This window comes from Lonchura striata, chromosome 8 (genome assembly GCF_046129695.1).
Source record: "Lonchura striata isolate bLonStr1 chromosome 8, bLonStr1.mat, whole genome shotgun sequence".
Classification (NCBI taxonomy): Eukaryota; Metazoa; Chordata; class Aves; order Passeriformes; family Estrildidae; genus Lonchura; species Lonchura striata.
The window spans coordinates 7,022,456-7,047,689 of NC_134610.1; the positions used below are offsets into that span (position 1 = coordinate 7,022,456).

The 25,234-nt window shown below is 37.6% G+C and overlaps 1 protein-coding gene across 4 annotated transcripts in view; it reads right to left on the bottom strand.

Moving 5' to 3' along the window:
* The window catches only part of MGAT5 (alpha-1,6-mannosylglycoprotein 6-beta-N-acetylglucosaminyltransferase), a 111,062-nt gene that overhangs the window by 68,233 nt on the left and 17,595 nt on the right, over positions 1–25,234 (bottom strand). Inside the window, exons 1-2 of one of the 4 annotated variants that reach the window (XM_021548731.3) lie at positions 22,848–22,925; positions 581–969 (exon numbers count right to left, since the gene is read on the bottom strand). In XM_021548731.3, the coding sequence (XP_021404406.1) occupies positions 581–818 (238 nt within the window). In that variant the 5' untranslated portion in view covers positions 819–969; positions 22,848–22,925. Of the gene's footprint in view, positions 1–580; positions 970–1,056; positions 1,079–16,144; positions 16,260–22,847; positions 22,926–25,234 lie in introns of those variants that run through there. The other 3 variants (XM_021548730.3, XM_077784919.1, XM_021548729.3) reach the window with 3 other exon arrangements.

A 25,234-nucleotide genomic window follows, 5' to 3' on the forward strand; every position in this document is an offset into this window, starting at 1 on the left:
AACCTGAACTCTCATGTACAAACTGGAAGAGAGTAAGCATTAAAAACAACTGCCAAACAAAGCACTAAAATTCACGGAGTTTTCTGCCCTGAGGCAAACAGGATATACTTAAAGTTAATTTAGGATTATACCAGATAAATAAACTTAAACATTAAGTAAATTGACTGAACAAAGAAGTGAAATGGGAAAGAAGAAAAAAATAGTAGGTCTCCATTTTAAACTAAAACAAGTTTTACCACAAGGAATTTCTTAGATCACTGAAATGAAAACTGAAAAGCCTCCCAACTTTCTTAAAAACACAAAAAAAGTTTTTCTTTAAACTGAGTTCTAACAAATAACCTAAAGCATACTAGATAGAGCTACTAGAGAGACATAATAAAAATTAGCAGACAGCTTCATTTTCAAGTGACTGGAAATGTAGAGTTTATCCCACTTAAAAGGGAAGGCCATTTTCTCCATTTATACAGAAAATGCACAGGGTAAAGTACTGCTAATTGAGCGGCATTATGAAGCAAAATATTTGGGCAATTGAGGAAAAAGACTTAATCAGATTATCAAATAATCCAGAGAACACACTTACCATATGCTGTCACTGTCCCAACATAAGGCCCATCAACTACATTTTTATTTTCTTCAGCTAATGCTTTGATGTATCTTTTGCTGAGATCTAAAATTTGCTCACGCAGAACTGAACTGCTCTCGTGTTGTGTTTGTTGCTGAATAGTAAAATGCAGAAGCATCATTCCCCAAATAAAACCAAAAGTCACCAGAAAAAAGCCTAGTTTCTGAGAGGACAGCTTCCATGGAGAGAATGCCATGATTCCCAACAGATTCACACAGTTACTACAAAGGTTCCTAAAGCAAGAAGCCAAACAGCAAGTACATGGTCCAGGTATATAAATATCACAGAGCAGGACTCAGTCTTATTCCAACTCCTTTGTCAACACATATCCGTATTTCAGTTCCATCCTGTTGCAAGAGAAGAGAAAAAAGCAGAGTTAGCACACCTCAAGTTTTTACTACCCACTCTAGGTGTTCCCTCTAACTGGTACAAACCAGAAGCAGACAAGATGCTTGTTTTGTAAATGCTTAATTTGCATGTCTCATCATTGTACTGTGGCCGCCAGAGCAAAAAGAGGCTGAGAAAAGCACTGGAAAGACAACAAAGCAGGAGTGATGTGCCCGAGCAGGTGGGGAACACCTCACAGGATCTGGATCAAATTCCCTGCCTGAAGAGGTTTCTAAGCTGTATTTCAAAGTAAGGCTGCTGTAACATATTTATTTGTGTGTGTGTACACAAAACTTCGCGATGCTGCCAGTGTGGCAATTGAAGACAATTCTCAATGTAATTCACTTCTCAGAAAACAAGTAATTTTAGCTGGCAGTGACACTGCTCAGAGCTCCTGGCAAGAGCTACAGCATATGGCTAGATAGGTGATCAGGAAATCAGACTCCCTCAGGGGTAAAGAGGAAAGAAGAAATCTACATTATTTAAGCCAATATACTCTCCTGGCTTCCACTGCTAGCAGTTGGGAGGCTGGAATAATGTCCTGCTCCTGTGTGGCCTCTGCTGTGCACAGCTACTCCTCAGCCATCAAACACACTCCAACGAGCGTGCTCTTTGCAACTAAATTGAAAACACAAACTTCTGAATGCAGCAACATGTCTTTTATATATAAACTATATATATATATATATATATATATATATATATATATATATATATAATATCCTCAGAGCTTTTCATACACAAGGGAAAAGGAATTGTAATAAAGGCCTTCAAGATACAATAGGACTACCTTTTCGAAGTAAACTCAGTTGCACAATGAATCCAAAAGCAAGAAATGGTCTGTGATGAGAGTTAGAAGAAGGGTCCTTAGCTTAAAGTCTAACTAGAAGAGGGGTAATTAAAAGGTAATTAAGTGTAACCTATCATGTTAGAACACAGATTTGGTAAATTGTTATTCTTTTAACTTCATAATGCTCCTGGAAAGGATTAGAGAACATAATGTTTCCTTCCATTCTCTGCTTGCACAAATAATGCAGATGTTGCTCTGTTTTAATAGGATAATTACTCAGATCCCTGCTAGTTAAAATTCCCTGTAGATCTTCTGCTTCTAGTTGAACCAGGAGTTGTGCAGCAGGACAGAAATACCTTTGGAGCACTTACCTTCTATGTGACGAGTGTGCACATTGCACATCACTGATTAAACTGTAGAACTGAAGGCACATTACTTAAACTAAAAGCAGGCAAGCCAGACACTGTCCTGTGCACTCACACTGCTGATAGAGACATCTGCAGCCATCTTTTGCTTAAGGAGGAATGGGGCAGAGAAATTAATTGCAAGTACAGTGAAAAACATCATAAAGCCCTCAAACTGGCTTTTTTCACACTGAAAATATCTCAGGAAAGAAAATGAACAGTCTCAACAGAGAAAATTAAGGACTCTGTTTAATGCTGCTCTACATAAATTTCAGTTAATTTTCCAAGAAATGGTAGGGAGAAGTTTTACTTCTTACTGTTTTTTAACTATAGTCTTGAGATACTTTTGATCTGAATGAATAATAGAATAATGTTACTTCATTAAAACCTGAAAGTTTTACTATTCTTTTGCAATATTGGGTGAGATAAAATATAGAAAATGCCATAGTGTAAAGCAATATCACAACTTAAAAAAACCCCTAAAATGTTCCAGATAAACTTCCTCAGTGACTTAATTTCAAGTAAGCACTGACAACATCCTCTACAGCAATAAGATCTATGGTTAAACAGTCAATATTTCTTCCTCAATTATCATGTTTGTGAAGCAGAAAACACTGAATAAGAAAGTAAACCTATCACCACCATATTTTAACAGATGAGTGCTAATGATTTTTTATGACTATTTGATAATGGAAAAAAATCACCTCTGAACATAATTAACATTAAAAACAGCAATTAAAAATGCAAGTATTTCACAGCCTTCTGTTTATAGTTCTAGAACAGAAAGAAAGACCATGTAAGAGTGTAATGACACTGAACTACAAGAATGATCTTCTTAAAGAGATGTTGACTTTTGTGTTCTATTTATCAACAGAAAAATTAATCTTAAATCCACTTAAAACTCTAAGAAGGCAGACAGTAAATGTTAAACTTGTGTCATAAGAAAGGACAAAAATTCAATGACAGATGGAAGAATGGCCCCCACTATTTCAACAAACAAACACAAACCCCCAAACCCAAATATCACCAACAAGCCTTATTTTTTCCTGAAGCAACTTGATGAGCTCCCAACAACATGTACTTAACTAATTAACTTCACAGCCCTGCTGGTGGCCATGGAGGTTTATAAAGTGCACAGCAGAATCCCAGCACTCCCATGGGCAGCTACACTGACTTTGGTATAAATTTAATCCCAGATCTGACACCTGTCAAGGACTGCAACACAACTATTCCCCAGTTAATGATTACCACATTCCTATAATGAGTCATTGTTTGGTACCTAAGTGGACAGTGGACAGAGGATATCAAGGGGTGATGTGGAATGCATAAAGACAGCAGCACAGAAATGTCTCCATGTATTTTTGTTTTGACAGGAAATTAATAGCTGAACTGAGCAAGAGCTGAAGCTATAAACACACATTTGTCTATGATAATCACTGATGGATCTTGACTGACAAGTTATTTCTCTGCTCATACCAAGTAAGACATCCCAACATTTCAGGTGGTAGTATATTTACCTTATTCTTCTGCACATCTTATAAATCTTACAAAAGAGATAATCTTGTTAATTACTAAGGCTTTTTCCTAGTCTTGTATCCAAATGCAGATCTCTAAAGAGGATATGGACACCGATGTTTGTTTGTGCCTCTAAAGAATGACAGGTTTTTTTTTTTACCCACTCCCCACCCCTTTTTTAAACTTTGGAAAGATGTGGTTCCACTCTAAGACATCTCTTGAAATAATTCCAGCACCCTCTGGAAATTGGATGCTTTAGTTGTGAGTTTGTGAAACTGTTAGGAAGATAACTCCTCCTGACTTAGTCAGAGCAGTTAATGTACAAAAACTAAACACCAAGTGTGAAAAACAGGATGAAAGGATACATGAGGCAAGAACACCTCTAATAAACAGCATCTTTGTCATGTTCTTTCTCAAATTCAACTCTAACCAGCCAAAATCCCACCACAACCAAAACAAAATTATGCGGGGTAGTAGGCAGGTGTTTGGGGTTGTTTTTAAACAGTCTAGTTACAGCTTCTGTGAAAAACATACTCAATTTACAACTCAATTGTCCCTACCCTGAACAGAAATTATTCACATATTTCATTGAAAAAGGAACCTTATACCCATTTATCCAGGTATAATTTCAAAATACTAAATGTATTATTATATAGCTTCTTCAGAAGCACATTTTTTTCTGTTCTGTATTTAATAAATCCTGTCCAACAGCTGGTCAAGTCACTAGGTAGAGAGGATAACATTACCATTCTGATGTCATCGCTACAAAAGAAGCTTCACATTACCAAGAATCATCTTGGATAAGTACCCTAATTAAAGTGATCTGTATGTCAAGGCTGCAAACCACACATTTCTCAGCATTTTAAGATTTTACCTCTTTTTTTTTTTAATGCTTAAAATAGAGTACAAACAGTTCATCTTCATGTGACCAGATTTTGGTGACACATATCCACATATTCCTCTTCACTTTTTAACAAGGAGAATTAATCATCTACAAGAGATTAAGCAAAGTCTTTTTATAAATATGTTCATATACACAGCTTGATAGTCTCTGTCCAATCTGTACCTCTATTAGAAATGGTACTTAGGGTAAGCTTGGAACACCACTATCCTCAGGATACTCAGAATTAAATCAGGATATTCAGGATTAAACTCTTCATCAGTTGAATGCACCATTCATCAGTAGCTACACAGTTCTAAAACCTTAATTGTCTGTAGCCAAAGCAGAAGCAAAGCTTTTGCATCCATAAAAACAGCATCTTAAATTATTAGTTATAAACTCAAACATAAGCAACCTTACACATCATGACTAGTAAACAGTGTATATGTATTTTTGTACCATGTGGCTCAGTAAAAATAGTATTGCCACTACTAGGAAAAGGCCTGTATTCCAGTGCCAAACGTGCAAGGGCCAATTTCTGGCCTCTTACACTTCAGAAATTATTCTAGGAATAACTGTATGAACTAGAGCTGCATACCAGGTGCCTCATGTCATAGCAAAAGCTTAGCTATAAGAACCAAGGGCTGGGAAATACAGGCACAGGTTGAAAGGAGAGGCCCCAAAATTGTGAGTTACTCAGTAATGGTCAAATACTAGTTAACAATTAGACACAATCCTCAATTTTGGAAAAAAACCCTGTTTTTCTTTTAACAGCAGCAAAAGCTGAAAAGGAGGCATAGTAGTGCTTAATAAAAGAAAAGGCATCTGGGACAAGCCCATCAGTGCTAAATCCATGGTACCAGCTCTGTGGTACCCTCTGCTCACAATTTATAATGAAATTTTACAGACTAATTGCTCTGACTATGCAGTAGTAAAGACTAGGATTGAGTAAAACCCAGCCTTTAGTAACAGGTATTGTCAATGAATGTCAATCTACCCAAGTTCTGTTTTAAAATTTAAAGCTGGTTTTAAACTGCCTTGTTTCATCAGCCTCCTAAACCTTCAGTCACAGCCAGCTCTCATTCTCCTCTTACATATATCCACCCAGACACTAACAGCAGGTATTTGGATGCACTCATGCCACCCTGCCTGATCTATTTTCCAGATTGTTTCCTTTAGAGGGCAAGCCACCCTTCTGTTTGCAACTGTTTGATTCTGCAGAACAAGTTGTTACAGACCAGCCAAGGACAAACACCAAGATATGAACCTCCTCTGTTCTTACCAAGGGCGTGCTAACCTAATAGCTGACAATAATTCAAGTGTGAAGCCAGTGGGCTGCCAGCACACCAGAGCTACAGCCAGCAAACACAGAGTGAGTTAAAACACCTGTCCTATCCCAGACCTCCTCTATAAGGGATGCCACGAGTCAGGCTTCATGCAGAAACTGATGCAATATGTCCTAAAAGGGATAGGCAATCCTCTAAAACCTCTTTTCTAGGAGTAATGAGTCCAAACTGGGAGTGCTACATTTTAAAGAGTTTAAGCCAGACGAACTTCCAGTATATACAAACTAGAATTCCAGGCTGATGTTAACCACAGTCTCCTACTGCAGCTGTATTGCCTAAACAGATGTGCACTATACCCTAACCAAATGCAAATTAATGGATTTCCTGGTATTGCAGTTGTTTATTCCTGTGGGAATACCCCAGCAGCTGTCCCACCCCATTTGGCCAGTCTGTGCTGTGAAACAGTGCAATCTGTGCTGTGATTATGAGATGCTGGCTTCCCTCAGTCCTTTTGGAGGCTCAATCTACCTTTTCTTCTTTCAAACCACAGCACTAACAACTTAGTTACGGCCTCCTACTTAATGCAGGCAAGTGAAATCAAAGAACAGTCACATGCTCTGTTGGTAGAAGATAAGAAAGGATCAGAGAAGAGGAAAAGAAGCCTGATTTCTGATAAGATTAGTTGCATTTAGACACAATGTCTGCTCATACCGCTGTCAGGTGCCTTTGTACCACACACATTTGACTCCAGTACTGACACTGCAATTAATTAACCAATACACTTAGGAAATATACTCTATTATCATTAAACCATCCATACAGCTAAACAAAACTCAGTGTTCAGAAGCAGTTGAAGCAGCTGCTGTTCAGCCACTGACCATGTTAAACACATAAAGCAGAGGTCAGACAGCAGAACAACCTAAGGCTGAATCCACACCTGCTTAGGGCGCCAAGGGTTGTATCCTGCCTGAGTGGATCACAGAAACAAAAGAAGAACATTCATTTCAATAGGTCAAGTCATAAATTTGAAGCCACCTCAAAACATTTTTGTTAATATTAAAGCAAACTTTCCTCATACAGTTGTGAACAGTCCAATAAAAGGTGTAAGAAGTCTGATAAAAAAGCTGATAGAACATCCTGGAAGGAGCAGAAGCATGTGAGCAAAGCTGGTAATACTCAGATCTGCAAGTCCTAGGTCTAGGTGAGGGCGTCCAACTGGTTGAAGCTCTATATATTCCCTACACACCTCACAGGCTCCCCAGGAAGAAGAGGTAGCTGAAAAAAATCATGCAACTATAACAGATTTATGCACACTTTTGCTAACTGCACATTTTATAATTTACATTTCTTAATATAGAAAATAAATGCATGAAACAATTTCCCTTAACTGTATGATGGAGTCTTAGTTTTGCTGTTCCTACTGCTGCTCAATTTTATTTTCAGCAATGTTTCTGCCAACCTATTCTCTTCTTCTAGCTGACAGATGTCACTGTGTCTTCTCGCTCACCACCCCTCTACAGCTGATGTGGCACCGTGAAGTGTGCCTGAAGTGGCAATTTGGGATGTAATCCCATGAAGTGAGAAAAGCAAAACAACACTGGGTCACAACAGAAGCAGCAGGACAGATGGACTGAAGGAGACTAAGAGTATAAATACTGCAGGTTTGGGGTTTTTTTAGGTAGGGAAGGCATGTTTGCTTTTGTGCATGTGCATGTAGTACAAATTGGCAGGAGGTGGTGGGATGAAAGTTGAAGGAAGGGAAAGCAGTCTCTGATAAGGTGCCATAAAAACAAGTAAATTTTCATCTTGAGCAAGCAGCTTGCCTTCGCTTTTAAAAATATATTCCCCCACTTAGAAACAATTTGGGTGGCATCCCACTTTAATTCCCCCATGTGGGTCTGTGCTTTCACAGAGCACTCTGAAGTGTTTCAAATTTTCTGCCTAGCACATCACTTGCTGTAGTTTAGTCCTACAACAATGAAACCACCTGATGTTCTTCCTTTCATGCTGTTTGCTTACTGTGATATTTTAGGAAGGAAAGGGTAGAAAAGGAAAGAACACAACCGATAAGGGGAAAAAGGATCAGAAAAAAATCCGTAAGGAAAAATCCTTATGTGTTGAAATCCTTAAAGTACATACACTGTTTACTGATTAGAAACACTCCAGGCAATACATTTAAGAAGATAATCACAAACCAACATTATCTTTAAATAAACTGAATGAATGTTAGGACTAGGAACAGGACTTCAGTGAACTTCAGAAAATCAGAAATGTTCCTGACCTTGAACAGGCAAAAGAAGTGTACATTTTTACAGCCATTTACAGTCAAAGGACAGGGAATATTAATAACCTTCGTCTTGCTGCTGCATTAAAACCACATGCCCAAAATAGCATTTTCTCACTGAAAATACCATTTTGGAATGTCAGCATGCTGACGAGAGATTAAGAAATAGTTTTTGGGTTTTTCTGGGGTTTTTTTGTTTTTTGGTTCTTTTTGCAAGAAAGCAACTTACAGAGCCTGAGAGCCCCAGTCATCATCTACAAAATCACTAAAACCAGTGAAAAAAGTACTCATGAGCATGATTTCATGGCTTCAAGAGTCCTTGAAGCCCACTGCACAAACAAACCTTTAAGCTACTTCATTAATTTAAATGAATTTTAAAAATAGGACTCATGGCCAACAAGTTTTATAATATTTCTAGCGGGGATAAAGTACATATATTTTTCTCTTCCCCTCCTTGCAACTCCTCCCAGTGAAAGGCTAATATAGGACATCCTCTTCTGTCATTCTCAAGTTTACATTTGACACTTGTCCTCTGAAGGGTGAAATCATGGCACCTGCAGAGAAGCAGGGTCTCACCCTTTTCATATCACCTGGATGATGCCCATAGCAGAACCTCCTTGGTTTCTACACAACAATCCCATGTTCTGGTAATGCTCTCCCATTTCTTTAGGGCACAGGGTATCTGTGGCAGCAAGAGCTGCAAGCATTGCTATGAGATTATGCAAAAAGCTTTATTTATTTTTAATGAATAATAAAATTAACTTCAGTCTATAATCAAAGCCACCAAATTATGAGGCACTCCAAGAACGACTAAGTTTATTACATAGAATTTGGATCCATTAGCTCATTTCTTGCATTAAGCTGATAACTCCAGGCTCCAATCTCACCCACTGCTATTAACCAAAAATCAGCCTGTTACATCACATCTTGTGGTCTGTCCAAGAGGAAAAACAAGCAACTCTGAACAGGAGCTCTGTCCAACTCTCATAGGAAAGTGAAAACCTTCTTTGTAGTCAGCAAGAAAGCTCTCATCAATGTGGATGCCCAGCTTCATCCCCTGTCAAATCCATGGTCAACACACTAAATGTGGTCTTCAGCCATCGTGCTGAACCCCAGACAGCCAAAAATAAACACAAGTTCTAAGGAAAGATCCAAACATGTTAATGCTCAAAATACTCACTACATCTTACAGAAAAAGTTTTTCAAAAATAGAAAACAAAGAGTATAAATACATCTGTGTTAAAGAGTTAACGTTTTTGAATTTTCTACAATTTGCTGGGAATTTTAGATAAAATAAAAGTAAATTCTCATTAAATTTGGTTTAAATGAATTGTTGCTACAGGATTATACACACAAACATTTGCAAAGGACAAATACCAAGGGAAAAAACAGCAGACTCTATTAAAATAGAGGAAAGCAGATATAAATATATAGAAAATTTTTATGTGCAAGCTATTAAGCAAGTGCATATCAGATGACAGGGAGGACAAAAAAGTAAACAGCTAAGCTGACATTAAATGAGTCTTCAGAAATATTTATCTTTTGTTGCTTTAGAATTTCTTGAACTTGGGTCAAAATATAACATTTCTTCCAATGGATTTGTTCTTGGCAAGCATGTTGAACAGATTCCAGCTTATGTGGCTAGACAAATGGCTGAAAGTACAAGTTGCATCTCCAGAGAACAAAATTTAATGGAATTAAAATTTCAATACTGTCACCTGTTTGGAAGCAACAGTGCTGCTGATTATTCCATCACTCAATGTATTTAAGACTTTTATTATTGAAAGGATGAAATTGTAATTTGTAATCTAATGCAAAAATTAGTAGGGCAGCAAAATATTTTGACCTATTTCCTGCATATATCCTGTTGCTTAACACTTGTATTTTTCAACAGCTGATAGCACTAAAGATTAGAGAAGCACTTTTAATTGAAATGAAAGAATGAAAACTGCCAGTGTTTCTTATTTCTCTTTGTAAGGAGCAACAATTTGTCATACAGAGATATCAAAATATTTAAAGGGACATACGTGAAGTTCTGTACATGTGCAATGCAGCCCATCAGAAACCTACAGTCACAGAAGACAGAACGTTATTGCAAAGGGCTTGAAAGTAATGTTAGAGGAAACATTAGACAAAAGTTTCACTGTCTACACAGTTCTGATCCATTCAACCATAAAACAGTAATAACAAGAGCCTTCACACAAAACCTCTGCACGTGATTCTTACAACGCTGGTAAGAATTTTAAAGCTTTGTGAGAAAATGCGACAAATACAGAACAACACGGTCATGACCCCAATAATATTTTCAAAGGAGAGCCAGGTGAGGGCAAACATAACCACATTATGTCCTGTCACTGACTGTAACCACTGTATTGCTTGGAGGGCATCAGCTTTCCAACCACCTGCAGGATCAATAAACTACACAAGTTTGCTCTGCAAACAAATGAGCTGTATTTAGTTTATCACAGGGCACGACTTCTGAACTATTTTGAGTAGGTGGAAAACAGCTTCCCCTCTTTCAGTATCCCTAGACAGCTGTAGAACAACTTGTACTGGCAAACTCTGAGGAATAGCTTCGTTTCAGCTGTAGCCCTTACAAAGCTAAATGGGGAGAAAAAAAAGAAGTGACGTGCAGAAAACAGCCGGCACAAGCAGCATAAGGAAAATGAATTAGTAATAGGACTTTGTGGTTTCTCCCCAGACTGCTGCTAGGCAGGGAGAGGCAGTTCAACACACAACCCCACCACCACGATAAAAAATAACGTGAAAATGTCCTAGCAAGCAGCAAAGGTTTCTGATCTGGTGTTTTGCACAACACAGTACTAAAGGATGCATACAGAACCCCCTAAGCTCTCCTCATTGCTTACACAAAATCATTAACTATGTTCCTCTTTTTAGGCTCTCTCATTCCCAGGTTTTCAGTTCTCTAGATAGTGATAAGCTACTCCTCAAAAAAGCTATTTCATGTGCTGGTTCTGGTCCACACTGCCATAATGGTTTGGGTAATGAACTTTCTTTAATGCCTCAATGCTTTTAGTAAATAATCCTAATTACTAGAAAGGCCTCCTTTCCAAAGCATGCTTTCTTGAAGCTATTATCAATACTCCCATTCCAGGTTTGGTAGCAAAAGTAGCTTCATTTTCAGTACGGAAAGGAAACCTTTACTGCCCCTGCAATGCAGTTTCAAAGTAAATGTACATTAACATCCTGGAAAATTTAATTATTTACAATATTGAATGCTTGGGTAGTCATGAGCTTCTTCTTCCTTCTCCAAGGTTCTAGGTAAACTTGAATAAGAAAGTTGTCCTTAAGTAAATCAGAAAATAAAGCCTGAGGTCTGTCTTTAATAGACACAGAATCACAACTTAGGTCTTGAAATCTCTATTTACGTGAGCAAATACCGCAGCAGAACAGGAGCACATCTGCAAAAGAACCCGACAGGTTTTGAGGATGTGACATTCACACCAAAAGTGTTTCAGCTCAGAGGTGTGGGTGTCTGTCAGTGCTGGGAGGATGGTGCTGTGGATTGTATCTAATCTGGTTTTAAAGAATAAATACCAGCAGTTCCACTTGCATTTCTGGAATATTTTCATTACAGAGCAACTCAGTTTGTGGTCTTCTAGACTACTCCATTATGTGTGTGTGTGTACATATATATAAATATACATATAAATCAAAGTGTTATTAGCAGATTATCAATTCACTTCCAAAAGCATGTCTCATGAAAACCCATGTTTGAGCACATTAAACTTCTCTGACCTATCAAACTCATTCATGTTATAGATACAATCAAGAAAATTGCCAAGTAAACTCATAAATCAATTGCCTGTAGTTGTTCTCTCAAGTAATGCAATTTGTAACGTTAATGGCCAAAGAGATATACAAAACCCTTATTGCTTCCTTTACGTGCATTTTGGTTATAGATCAGCACACAACTGCAGGTTTACTAAAAACACAGCTGAAAACAGTTCAGCTCATGCATGAATGAGCTTTAACTTTATCCAAAAGGGTTTCTTGAGCTCCTGCAGCTCTGTAACTTGCTAAGGCTGCCCACACCAGGTATTCCCCCTTTTACAGACCCCTAACCACTGCAAAAAATGCAAATACTGCAAAGATGAATACCAATTCAGTTTTCTGTAGTTTTATTTTTTCCACCTCTTCTGCTTTTTTCTTGTTCCCCATCTTCCCTTACCATAGAAGCAGAAGCTTTCTCAGCCAGCTACTGATTCACAGAAAGCTTGTAGACATTGCATCACCAATTTGACTGAAATTCCAACAGGAATTGGAAGTATGAAGGAAAAAATTGGATGACTGAAAGAGTCTTGTTTCATTGGGAAGTCACAATAGGATAAAATTAAACGAAATTTTGTGATTCCGCATTCTAGGTACAAGAGATTACAGATAAATAATATTATCAATAGGAAAGCAGAGCTAAGCTCTTCCTTTTAATTAAGAGCAAAAACTTGCAAATGTCATCATTTCAAGGATACAGTAATAGATAAAATTTCACAACAGCAGACAGGAGAAGAAAATTGTAGAGAAAACAGTAGGCAAGCTTGAAAATCTGATGAGTGGGGAAATCACTATAAGAAACACAAAGTATTAGGCTGGTAAAGAAATTGAAAGATGAAGAAAGGGGAAGAAAAAAAAAGTACCCTGAGTGAGATGGTATATACAAACATCTAAATGCAAGTCTAAGAGAGTAAAGGAAATGAATGTTAAGCAGATGAAAAGGTACTAAGGAGAGCAGCCTGACAGACATGGGCTACACAAACTGAATGGCTGAACACACCAGGGCAGGCAAGACCAAACACAGAACATGAAATAATGCTAAATCAACACTGTGATTTCCAGCAGACACAAAACCGATTCCAATGCAAGTGGCAAAGCATAACTAATCTGTTCCCATACACAAATAGGACTTTAACCACTGATAGAGGAAACAGTTTGCTCGTCAAGTTATCGCTATTTCCTGATACACCTCAGCTGCTACAACTTTCATCTTGAGTGAGAAGCAAGTGGAGCTTTTAGTTTATGAGAAAGTCACAGTGAACAGACTTCCAATATCAACACCTTCCTTAAATAAAATACTTAAGATAACAGGAAAGTTGTTCAGAATTACTATTTCTCAATACTACCATTAGTCTTATCAATATATCAACTTCATAAAAAAATTAACCTCTCATAGGGTCAGCTCTCTATGTAATTTATCTTCCAAAGACTTGCATCGATTCAAACCATAAGGATCCAGTCCTTAGTAAACAGGGTTTGTTGTACTACATATATATACATTCATGAGTATAAGAATTTCCACAGCTTTCAGTAGTCTTCAGGGACAAAATGTAACATTATCTTCGCATAAGACATTATGGGTCTATGCAAATGTTGCTTCATAGGCAGTCTGGAAGCACATGGTAACAGGAAACAAAACCACAGACATTGCAAGAACATATTCAAGATCTATGTGGAGGATGAGGAAAATATTTGGTATAAATTACATATTAAGCATTTATGGCTCAAGAAGTCCAAAGTCTAGGGTCCCATTAATTACTTAATTAAATTGGTGAATATCATCCCATGTGGTCAGTGACAATTCAGAGTAATACTTTCTAATGTTCCAAACCAGCCACCCTCTAACTTATTTCAGACACTCACATAGGAGAGATACTCAGAAACACCACATACCCACACAGCTAACCACAGGTGACAGAAGAGACAGAAATAAACATTCTTTATAGACTTTGGTGATTTCCATTAGTTCCTCCACATCTATTTTGAGAATAAATTCAGAGCCTCAATGCTCTGACAATGCATAATTAATTACATTTATTGACAGAGGTTAGAACATTAGTCAAGTGTTGTCACATTAAATATTGCACAAGAGTGCCATGAGGCTTTTTTTGATACTGTGAAATCTGAAGATGTTCAAAAGATGATTTTAAACCCACCCTTGTGCAGAGTCATGTTTAAGCAGTTTTTTACAGGAGTCAGTTGGCAGCTCAGTGCCTGTTACTAGCACACCACCACCTCCCAGCCCATGTATTTCCCCCAAAATTTGAGTGCATTCACTTGATCAGGCTTTCAAATTGTACTTTTCTAACAACAGAATATGCTTCCTGAAGGTTGGCAAACATGCTTCATCACCAGCAGCCACACTTTAGATCTTGCACTGGGAATCTTCCACATTTCAACTGCTGGCTGCATAGTGAGTGTCAAGTAGAGAAACACTCCCTTGCATAACACTCTTTCTGCATTTTTATATAAGCACTAACCAAGAAGCACATACTGCTAGAGAACAAAATTATTTTGCTGCATATCAGATTTTTCAAATCTGATAAAATGTACTTGATCAAGTATAATTTAAATATCTCATCTTGCTCTTCTTCCCCTTTGCTTATATGCCATCTAAACTTCAAATCCAACAAAAGAATAATCCAAAATACTTGGTATTAATAACCAACCAAATACGTGGTATTGGCAGAGTTTTGTAGAAGCAGCAGCTCTCATTATTTAAAGTATTATAATGCACTAGAGGCAAAACTTCATGAGAAAAAATATCTCATTCTTCCCTGAAAGTCAACCATTTCTGAGGCAACTCTCAACAGCCAAATAAGAACACTTTTGTCACTTTAGGATAATAAATTCAGTGGAGCAAAAAAAAAATCAATACACAACATATAGTGCACATATGTATACAGCAAATAAAGAAAAAACTCCATACAGGACTTCTTGCAAAATCTGCTTTATAAAAATACACAGGAAAACGACCTTTCAGACTGCATGACAGTGGAAAAAAAAAAATATGGTAGATTGGCATTTTCCCCCACTTAAGTCAACATTTCTATCTTTCTGGATGATAGGGAGAAGGAAGCAGTTTGAAGGACAAAGCAGGAACCACAAATAACCCAGATCTAACATTAGCAGTTGGTGAAAGATAAATGCCTAAGAAGTTTTATGAGCAAAACTGAAGTGACATTGCAAACACTGCAAGCAAATAAACATCAGGAAGATTAAAAATGCAAGCAAGCAAGACTTAGAGAAATGTCAGCAAAACCACTAGCAAAAAACCTCCTCACACTACAGCCAATTCCAAGTACTTTTACTTTTTAAAGTACAAGAGTAGAGAGCTTTTCCCTTTCAAAAAGAGAAAGGCGCCAAGACAGCCCACAATTTTTATTCAAGAACCTTGACAAGAATTAATTTTTAATTTTAGTGTTGCATAACTCAAAAAAAAAGTCATCCACTGAATTAAATTTACTTTAAATAAAAATATATTCACTAACATTTTCTATCCTTCCTCCTTTGCTGAAGTTGTTTTTATATTGCAATATGGCAAGAAAGTTTTGGAAGCTCAGGTCTGGAAAGAATATTAAATTAAATACCTGTTGTGCAATTTTCCAAGAAAAGCAAGCAAATGGGACCAGCTAAAACAGAGTAAAACAAAACCCAAACAAAAAAAGAATTAATTGAAGAAGGAAAGTAGTAACCCATAGTTTTCAACAAAACACATTGCCTCATGCACCATTTACAATATAATGAGAATTCAAAGGAAATAAAATGTATAGAATTTGTAAGAAGGTAAGGTTGGTTACAAATTCCAGTGACACAGACAATGCATTCATCCCCATTTGACCTAAGCTTTCAATTAAAGCAGGAGGGAAAAACTAGCTTTTCCATCAGTATTGTTAAGGGCTAAATTGTCAAGAGGTTTCAAGTCAATATATAAAATGAAATTACAGGGACACGCCACAACTCAAGTAACATATATGTGCAAAATAATATAAATGTATAAATGCAATTTCTGCGAATCACAAAAGCCCCGCAGTCCTGACCATAAAATTGCAACCCTTATGTTCATTTTTCTGTCTGGAAAGTCAGATTGTAGGTATCTAAACACATCAAAGTGGACAATACAATACAGGCCACAAAACAACAATAAAACAACAATAAAAGGAATTTTAAAAAAGGAAAATTACCACAGCTCTGTCCTTGGTAATGTTGGATTTCAGTGAGGTACACAGCGAACACCTCCGATCATACAGAAAGGCTTTTTAAAGCCACACCTACCTCTCCAGACTGGAATTTGCACTGCACTAAATCCTGCTCAAGGATTAGGAGACTTTGCTCTCTGTGATACCAAGGACAAAGTTCTGTCTTGTGCCCAGCAACCCAGCCATGCAGCCAGAGATAAGAATGGATGGACTGGACACACGCAGAAACAAACACACAAAGAAACAAAGCTTGGGAAACGTTGCTAATAAGAGCAAAATTCTCACTTCCTTGTCCTGTGCTCATCACAGCAGAGCAGAGCTTTCAGAAGAGATCTGAGAACGGCCAGGCTTTGCAGAGATTAAAGGGAGATTTCTCACCCATGTTAGGGAGGAGGAAGGCAGAAAGCAAAAAGATGCTTTGCACAGAGTGGATCTACAGGCAAACCCACCGTGGGCAGCGCCTGGGCGAGGTTGGGAACCTCCCAAGCCCTGCTCGGGGAGGAGGATGGGGACAGGGAATGTAAAGCCAAAATGATGACATTTCAGTGGGGGAACAGGAGGGGAGCAAAGGATGGGTAAGGGGAACACAGTCAGACCAGGGTGTATGGGATAGTACAGGGAGCTGTCAGCACAGCAAGGCCAGAGAAAAATCCTTTTACACTAAATTGAGACTAGAAATGGGGGAGGTGTGTTGGCCTGTTAAAACATTTATGCTACATGACAGGCTATACCTCACGGAAAGTGTGTCAAAACTCTGCAAGACTCACGCTTGGGGGTTTTTCTGCCTCTTTATTCTTACTTTTAATATTCTCACATTCAGAATTTGGAAAGAGAGGCTGCTACTGTGGCTAGGAAAGAGTGGGAATGAAGTTTGATTTAAGAGCCTAACAGAGGCTTACTGTATAATATAGGATTTACATGCAAGAGTATGTCACTGCAAAATTAATACAAATTTACAGGTTTTTTTCTTAAATAAAAAAGGTCTGTTACTATCCACATTTAATCACTATAAAGGAGTGAGAAAAAAATCTGAATCTCTGCCAATACCAACATCTTCCTTTACTACAGAAGTGTGCCTTAAATGGAAGTAACACAAAGAAAAGTAAGGGATTTTTTGTCAGTCATGCCAGATGACTGTAAATTTAAAAATGCTCAGAATTTGTTAACAGTTTCTAAAATATTTTTCCTTCTAAATTTCAAAGAATTGATGTCTCAGAGGTGTATCTACAGAAGTGTTGTTTTTACTTTAAAAAGGCTTTTTGAATTTATCATTAAGACTGTTAAAGCACAAAAGGTCATTTTCCTGAATTTTAATGTATCCAACAGGTTAAAGAATCCTAGAGAGATCCTTCATGTTATGCAAAGTACTGTCCTTGAAAGTTTTTGTTGTTTCTACCCTTGAGCCCACAGCATTAGGATTTATTTTAATTAACTGAGAAATATAAGACAAGTGGGGAGAAAAAAAAAAGTCATTTTAATTATGGCAACTGTCAACAGTACAGCAAGAATTTTAAAGAAATCTCAATAAATATGCAGAGGCATGTAAGAGATTTATGAACACGCCCAAATACCCAACTAACTCCCACAGCATTTAATGAGACTCTCCTGGGTAGTCATGTAGGTGTCTGAACACCTTCTACAAAGCAGACTCAGGGTATGGCTGAGCATAATTCACACCTGTAGTCCCCATCAACGTCACTCTGGTGTGGTGGGCTTTTGGCACCTCCAGGAAAGCCCACACATTTAAGTCACTTCTGATTATCTCCATCTGTGCACATTTATTCCTGTACAAAATTATCTCATCTCTGTTTATAGCTTAAACTTCAAGCTTAGACCTTGGGCTCACACATGGAGACAGGAATACTAACAGCAATTTATAAAAGAGTAGGAGTGAGGCTGGAATTTTTCAGCACCAGCTTATTTCTTCTTTCTCCCTCCCCACATCCTTAATGTGTTAAAGAGGGAGGGAATAGAAAAAAATTCTTCAGGATTTGGAATATTATACTTGCTACATTTGGAAATATAAATCATAGCTGTAATAAGTATTCATGAGAGTAAGAAAAGTTTGAGATTTAAATACTGGTACTGAAAGTTAACTTTTCAGCTACTCTTTGTGATTTGCTTAAACATGGAAAAAAATTAAGAGACCTGCATTTTAAGCTTTAAGTATTTCCAATTTTCCTCATAACAAGAAATTGAAGTTTAAAGCTCTGCTTTTTTGTACTGTACCAGTTTAGCACTTGAATTTAAGATATTTTTATAGTAGTGCATTTTATAGGTTATGAATAATCGATATTATATATCAATAAAAATAATATACAGCATATTATACAGAAAAATAGACTAACATAATGAATTAAGAAGAATCTGAAGCAAAAGTATATATATATACACACACATACACTTCACATATATGAAGTCATTTTCCAGCACTTGACTACTTGACTTTTGAGAGGGTGGTCAAAATCTGTTTAATTGTGGTATTCAGAAAAAAAATGTGATCACTTCAAGGACTAGCTATTCCCATAAAAATTGTGTATATTTAGTAAAATCTTTCTTGGCATCATCTTCAGAACATTCATATTAACAGATGGAATAAAAATGTGGCTCACAGGCAGGACAGACTGACCTTCCAGGACAGGACTCAAGGCAGATGGGACAGCAGAGTTTAGGAACACTGCACATTTCTGTCTCCAATTAGTTCAGAAAAAGTTTGTCTGGGTCAGTCACTCAAACCTGAAGACCGAATAGAATTACAACTTCCTCAGGTCCTGCAGAATCATAATAAATCAAATAAATATAAATATCACAGCCAGGACTTGTGCACCAAAACGCTGGGCCCCCTGCAAGGGGATTTATTGCTGTTTCAGGAGCTCACATTGCTTAGAAACGTGGTCCTCAGGAACACAGGACAAGGCTGACAAGGAGCCTGCAGGGGCTGAGCAGGCAGGGACTGCTGCTGTGCTCCCTTAGAACTCATCAGCACTGCACAGCTGATGGCACGGTGACAGTGACAGCCCACAGGGACCCGGCCCAGGCTGCAGTCAAGGTAAGGAGAAGGAGATGAGAAGACAAACCTTGGAAAGCCTTTTTATCCTCTGCAAACTGAAAGAGATTTAGTTAACAGCAGAAGCAGGTGAATGGGTGATCACTGACAGGGTTGTCAAGCACTGGCACAGGCTGCCCTGGGAAGTGGGGGAGCCACTGTTCCTCAGAGATGGAAATGTCACATGGATATGGCTCTTAGGGACATGGTTTAGAGGTGAACTTGTCAGCTACAAAAAAAATAAATCATCATGAATTGCAGCACTTTAAGAGGGCATAACTTTCATCAATCAGAAATCCATCTAAATTATGTTACTCAAAGTGAAAGTGCATTCATTTACAGTACAGAGAAAATGAAAACTACTATAAAATCACCTCCACTCATACATTTTTGTTCCTTCTTTTCTTTTTTTTTTTCTTTCTTTCTTCCTTAAGTAGTGAAAGTAGCAGACAGTTTCATTTAGGAAAATAAAACATAATACACTGACTAGTTAACCCACCCACTGAATGCACTTAGGTCTCTTTTTATAAAAGATCTTTAACAATGTACTCCTTGAAGAAGTAGAAGAAAAAGCTTGACCCCCAATCAGCATTTCTCTCTTTACATGTCTGTTTTCACATTGTGCCTGATCTCTCCATCATCCTTAACACCTACTGCAGTGCCTGGCAATGACCCATTGTTACAGCTTTGCAAAGTGACTGAGCAACTCTTTCTCTGGTTTTGAAAAAAAAAAAAGATTGGGGAAAAAAAACCCCAAAAATCTACTTTAATCTTCTTAAAATTCATTCATTTGGCTGAACACAAACATGGTGTTTCTCAATACAAAAAGTGTCCTTGTTTTCTAACACCTGTTAAGTGGTAGATTGCACAAAAGCAAGACTACTTTTGACAGTGTAGGATTTCATATCCAGCTTTTAAAATGGCAGTTGACCTCCCCTTGCCCTTCCTAAGTATTTAATTGCCTTAGTCTACTGACACACTGAGCCACCATCACATAAATCTCACCCAGCACACATTCAATATTTCTACTTTAATATTTACTATTGAAATATAAGATGGCCTTTTATCTGTGTTCTGGTTTTAGAATTAGATCACATCTTTCTCCATTGCTGTAAACTGTTTATTTGGCTTTGTGAGGGATTAATTTTTTAGTCTGTCACACAATTCAAGTAATTCAAACAAATACTACAATATTTGTGATAGTACTCACTGACACAGATGTGTATGTGGAATATACAAGAAACACTGTCGTGGTATTTTGATGCTTCTCACACTTATTTAAATTATACTATTACTACCATAAGCCTATGTTTACCCATCTTGATCTGCTGTAAGTAAAATATTTTCAACACAGTTGTAAATACCAAAGAACAGCATCAACATAAGTCTGTATGTAACCAAACTCAGAGTCAGCAACAACAGCAGCAGTAAAAGTCAACCAAATGAGAACACACACATTGGAGACACAGTCCAAGGTACCAAGCTGTACACTGTGTAGGCTTTTAAAGGATTGCTAAAACTTCAAAGACTAAAGTTTCATGCTTCAAATATCTATTCCAAGCATCTTACTAGATTTATGCACAGTTGGCTTTTAGAAACAAGCCATACAGATAAAGAATTTTGGAGCCATTACTACAAATTTTGCAACTATTTACCACAAAAGGACAATAAAATCTTGCAAAACTTTTTTTTTCTTCCAAGGAATAAGCATTCCTTCATGAACACAATTTTTAACATGCAAGTAAATGTATTTTGGCCTCAAATCTTGGCTGCCTTTATGCGAGTAAATGATACAAGTCTTTTGAAAATGCTTTGAAAGAACTGTATATCCAGTATGAAAGAAAGGATAGCCATAGACATTCTTCCACTCAACAGCTTTCCATAATTACAGCATTTTATCAATGTAATTTTATGCAGGTTACTATCAAACTCATTCTGTTTCCCAGACAGTCCCAGAATACATTGCAAAATATCATTAAGCAAGTGTATGAAAAGCATCTACTTTCATCCCAAGTGATTAAAGACAAGCTTGGTCAATTCTCCTGTTTAAGTTAAGGCAACACCAAAATACAGTACACCTAATTTCAGGTCCCTTTTAAAGATCTTCCCACTGTCTCTTTTCAACAGTACCTTCCTCCTCAGAAAAGAATTCTGGTTTGTCTGAGTTACCTTACGAGTAATACTACAAAGCTCTCTTTAAAATGCCTGTTTACCAAGTATACATGTAAATATGCTCACTTCAGGAATTTGCTGAAAGTGAGTAAAACTTGACTAGCACCTCTTAAATCAGATGCGAGTCTCCACTAGTGTAATGAATGTGCTTATCCCATGCATATAAATTAAAACCATCCCCACAAACAGCCCACTTTTGATACCTCAAAATCTGAGGTTTTAAAATTAAATTAAATTAATTATCCAAATAACTTGAGTATCTAGGCAGTATTGTCTCTTCCATGTGACTGCTGCCAGGTAAGTAAAGAGCAGAAAGCTGAAGCTGTGTGTGATTTATACAATATTCAAATCAGCTTCATAGAAATGATTAAGCTTACCAAATCTCTACAATTTCAGCTTTTTCAGATTTAAGAAACACTCAATAAAGTTCTGCAGATATTTGATATTATTTATTTCTACACTGTGGGGAAAAAAACCAAATGATAAACAAGAACTGCAGAGGAAATCGAAGGGAAAAGGAAGAAATGGAAGTAGATGTGGACAGAAAAAGGAAGTAGAAGGGATAAAAGAGGCACGTAAAGCCTCAGTGAGAGATAATGCTCCCTCTACCCCAACAGCTGTTGAAGAACAGTAGCTGAATTGATTTCTTCCTTAAACACACCCTCGGAAACTCTCCAGAGCTGCTGTGGAAGGAAGCACGGGGGAAAAAAGCCCTGCAAAGTTCACCTTGATGTGCGTGGGAGAACTCCCGGGACCCGGCTGCTGTCTTTCACTGCTGACACTGCCCCCAGAGCTGCACTCTTCTGCCTTCAGAAGCCAGGAGCATGACTGTAACTGGGTTCTAGGATGCAGGGATGTCACATCAGGCATGACATCTCCCACATGAGTGTGACATCCTCCTACTCCCCAGCCTTTCACTTCAGCCCTCTTTCCAGAGAGATGAAGACCTCACCAAGCCATTAGGGGAATTCTCTGTGCCATGGGAACAGAGCAGGTTTCAGTACACAGTGTGCATTGCAAGAGCTCTTTTGAGGCAGTAAAACTTGGGGCAGGGGGACCCACAGAAATTTACATCAAGCTAAATCCAATACATGTCCTTTCACTGAAATGGGCAAAACCTATCAATATTAGCATGCCAAGCCAGCAAAAAAACCCACAAAGTTTAAACAATATTGTCAATACAACATAGTATTACTCATACACGTCACACTTGTAGTGCAAAGTCTCATCTCTCCACCTAAGTTTGGCTTCCTTTCCCATCATAAAGGGCATAGAAAAAGGAAATAAAACAGCTTGAGGAGCTAAAACCTTCCATATAACGTTCTAACATTCGAGATACAACAGACTTTATTTTTCTGCTTCCTTCCACTTTTCACAAAGCTGAATAAAAATTCACAGAGGTGACCTCATAAATAAGGCTGGTAAAGCATTATGGTCACAATCTGTAGGAACAGGTGACAAAATGCTTACCTTCCAAACAGACACACACAGCAGATGGCATCCCCTCACTAAGTGTGGAATTGAGGAACAAGGCTCTCTCTGCAGTACCTGACAAGCACATGAAAGGTAGTGCTAACAAGGAGAAAAACATCTGGAAGAGAGTGTTTATATATGGAACACAGTTGTTGAATAAGCAAACGGAAGTGTGAATTTGCATTTGTTAGTGTATCTATGGTCTGGCTGCTTTGCAAACAGCTACAAGGCAATGTAAGGAAAATCCAGACTGAAAGGCTCAGAATATTTTTGGGGCAATGTGTACACAATGCTTTCCCATATCTCTTTTAGAGCATGTGAAAAACGACAGCTTCAATAGGAGATTTTACTTTTATTTATATATTAAAGAAAATAGCATTTTTTTTTAAACTTGTGCACACAGGAAATAATCGTGTCAGAAAGCCACAGCACAAGACAGTCTGAAATAAGCAAACAATCCATTGCTTTTTCTGTTAAATTTCCAGTTGTCATTCTAAATTAAAACAGGAAGAATTTAAGGAGCTGTCTGTTTTCAGATGAAAATCCCATTCCTAAACAGGATTAGTTGGTAACCTAAAAATATCAGTCAGTAATCTCCAAAAGTCATAAGCTCATGCACCCCTATACCAATCACTAACCAAAAGAAATTAGGTCAGAATTCAAATCAGATCACACCAGAGTAGCATCAATCTTCTTATTTCAGCGCTGTCACATTTTAAATTTTTCACACAATTTCCACATAAATTATTAAAAACAGAGATCTGCCTCCAAACAGAGACTAACTAAAAATGACATTCTAGTTTATTGTGACAGTTTTAAAAAATACATATTTTCAGTCACTTAAGACATACATCTCTAAATGCACCCCATCAAGCAAACAAAAGTTATTTGACAGGCTGCTTTAGTTTCCTTAAAATGATCTGAGATTAGGTGACAGTTCTTCTGTCACTGCCATGGACTACTTTCCTTGTACATACCCATACTTTATTTTCTATACATAAAAAATAATAAACAGTACATAACATCAGGCAATTTTTGAAATTCATTGGTGTAAAGCCACACAATAAAATCACTGTCTCTCCTACAGCTTGGTTTCCTTTTCACAATGACAAGAGTCTTCCAAGATGCAGATCCAGGACACACATAAAGTATTTGAGCATATTACAATAACTTGCATCTGAATGCCATTAGCTGCACTATTAAAGAAGCGGCCACTTCAGCTCACATTCTTAATTTCCACGTCTTGACTGACTGCCATTTGGGCAAAATCACAAATATCCAATGAAAGCATCTCACTTGGTTCTGTGTTCCCAGAAGTGGCATCACTGGCTTACTGACAATTATCACAATTTTTAATGGCTTTTAACCTTGGTGCAGTTCACTGATTGCCACTGCTGACAAGGAGAGACACGGAGCAGCTATGACCAGAAAATAAGTTTCAGCTACAACTTTTAGATAGAGGCTGACTCCACAATGAGAAGTAGCATGGTACTCAAGCCTTATGACATCTTCAACTCTAAAATTCACACTTTATCTACAAACTTGTCACCAAAGCCAAACCAACCGGGTAGCTAATGGCAGCAAGACACTTCAACACTTTTATTTTAACTAATTTTATGGTGACATTTATGAGCTGTAATAAGCTATATGAATCAGTGTCATAAACCTTCATAACACATAACGAACTAGAGGGTAAAGTAAGTGGTCTGCCTCCTAATTAAGCAATAGTTTAAATTCCTGCCATGCAGAATAAACCTCTTATTAAACATCATCATTTTTGACTTCTTATATAACAAGTTTCTGTCTATCCCTGACTTAGTTACAATGACAATCACAAGTCTACAGACCAGCAATTCCTTTGGGAAGGGGCATTTATTGACTGCAGTTTGAGAAAACATAGAAATGTCATGAGAAAAGCAAAACAAAGTTTTCACTCCTCCCACATAACCACCCCAAAAATGCCCCAAAAACCCCACATCCCAAAAACACCAAAATAACCCCAACAACAAAACCCTGCCCAATGATTTAACCAGTGTCTACTGCCTCATCTTTCCTAGTAGAAAAAACCTCCACTTCCTCATGTGCTCTGAGCCCATCAGAAAGTAAAGTACTGTCAGATAACCTGGCACATGAACACTGCTCTGTACCAGCAGACATTTGTATCACAATATCAGTTGTGCAAATGGCATTGAACAAGCAGGGGTTTTGTTTGACTTTGTTCTGCTTTTCTCTCCCTTGGATCAGTTTACTTGCAGTGGACCATCTCTGCTAATTTTAGCTGCAGTTCTCAGTCATTTTCAGCCAAATCCAAATAGTTTCTCAGGAACCCATACTCCCAGGCATGTAACATCACACTGCTTAACTCTGACAAACCAAGTTTGCAT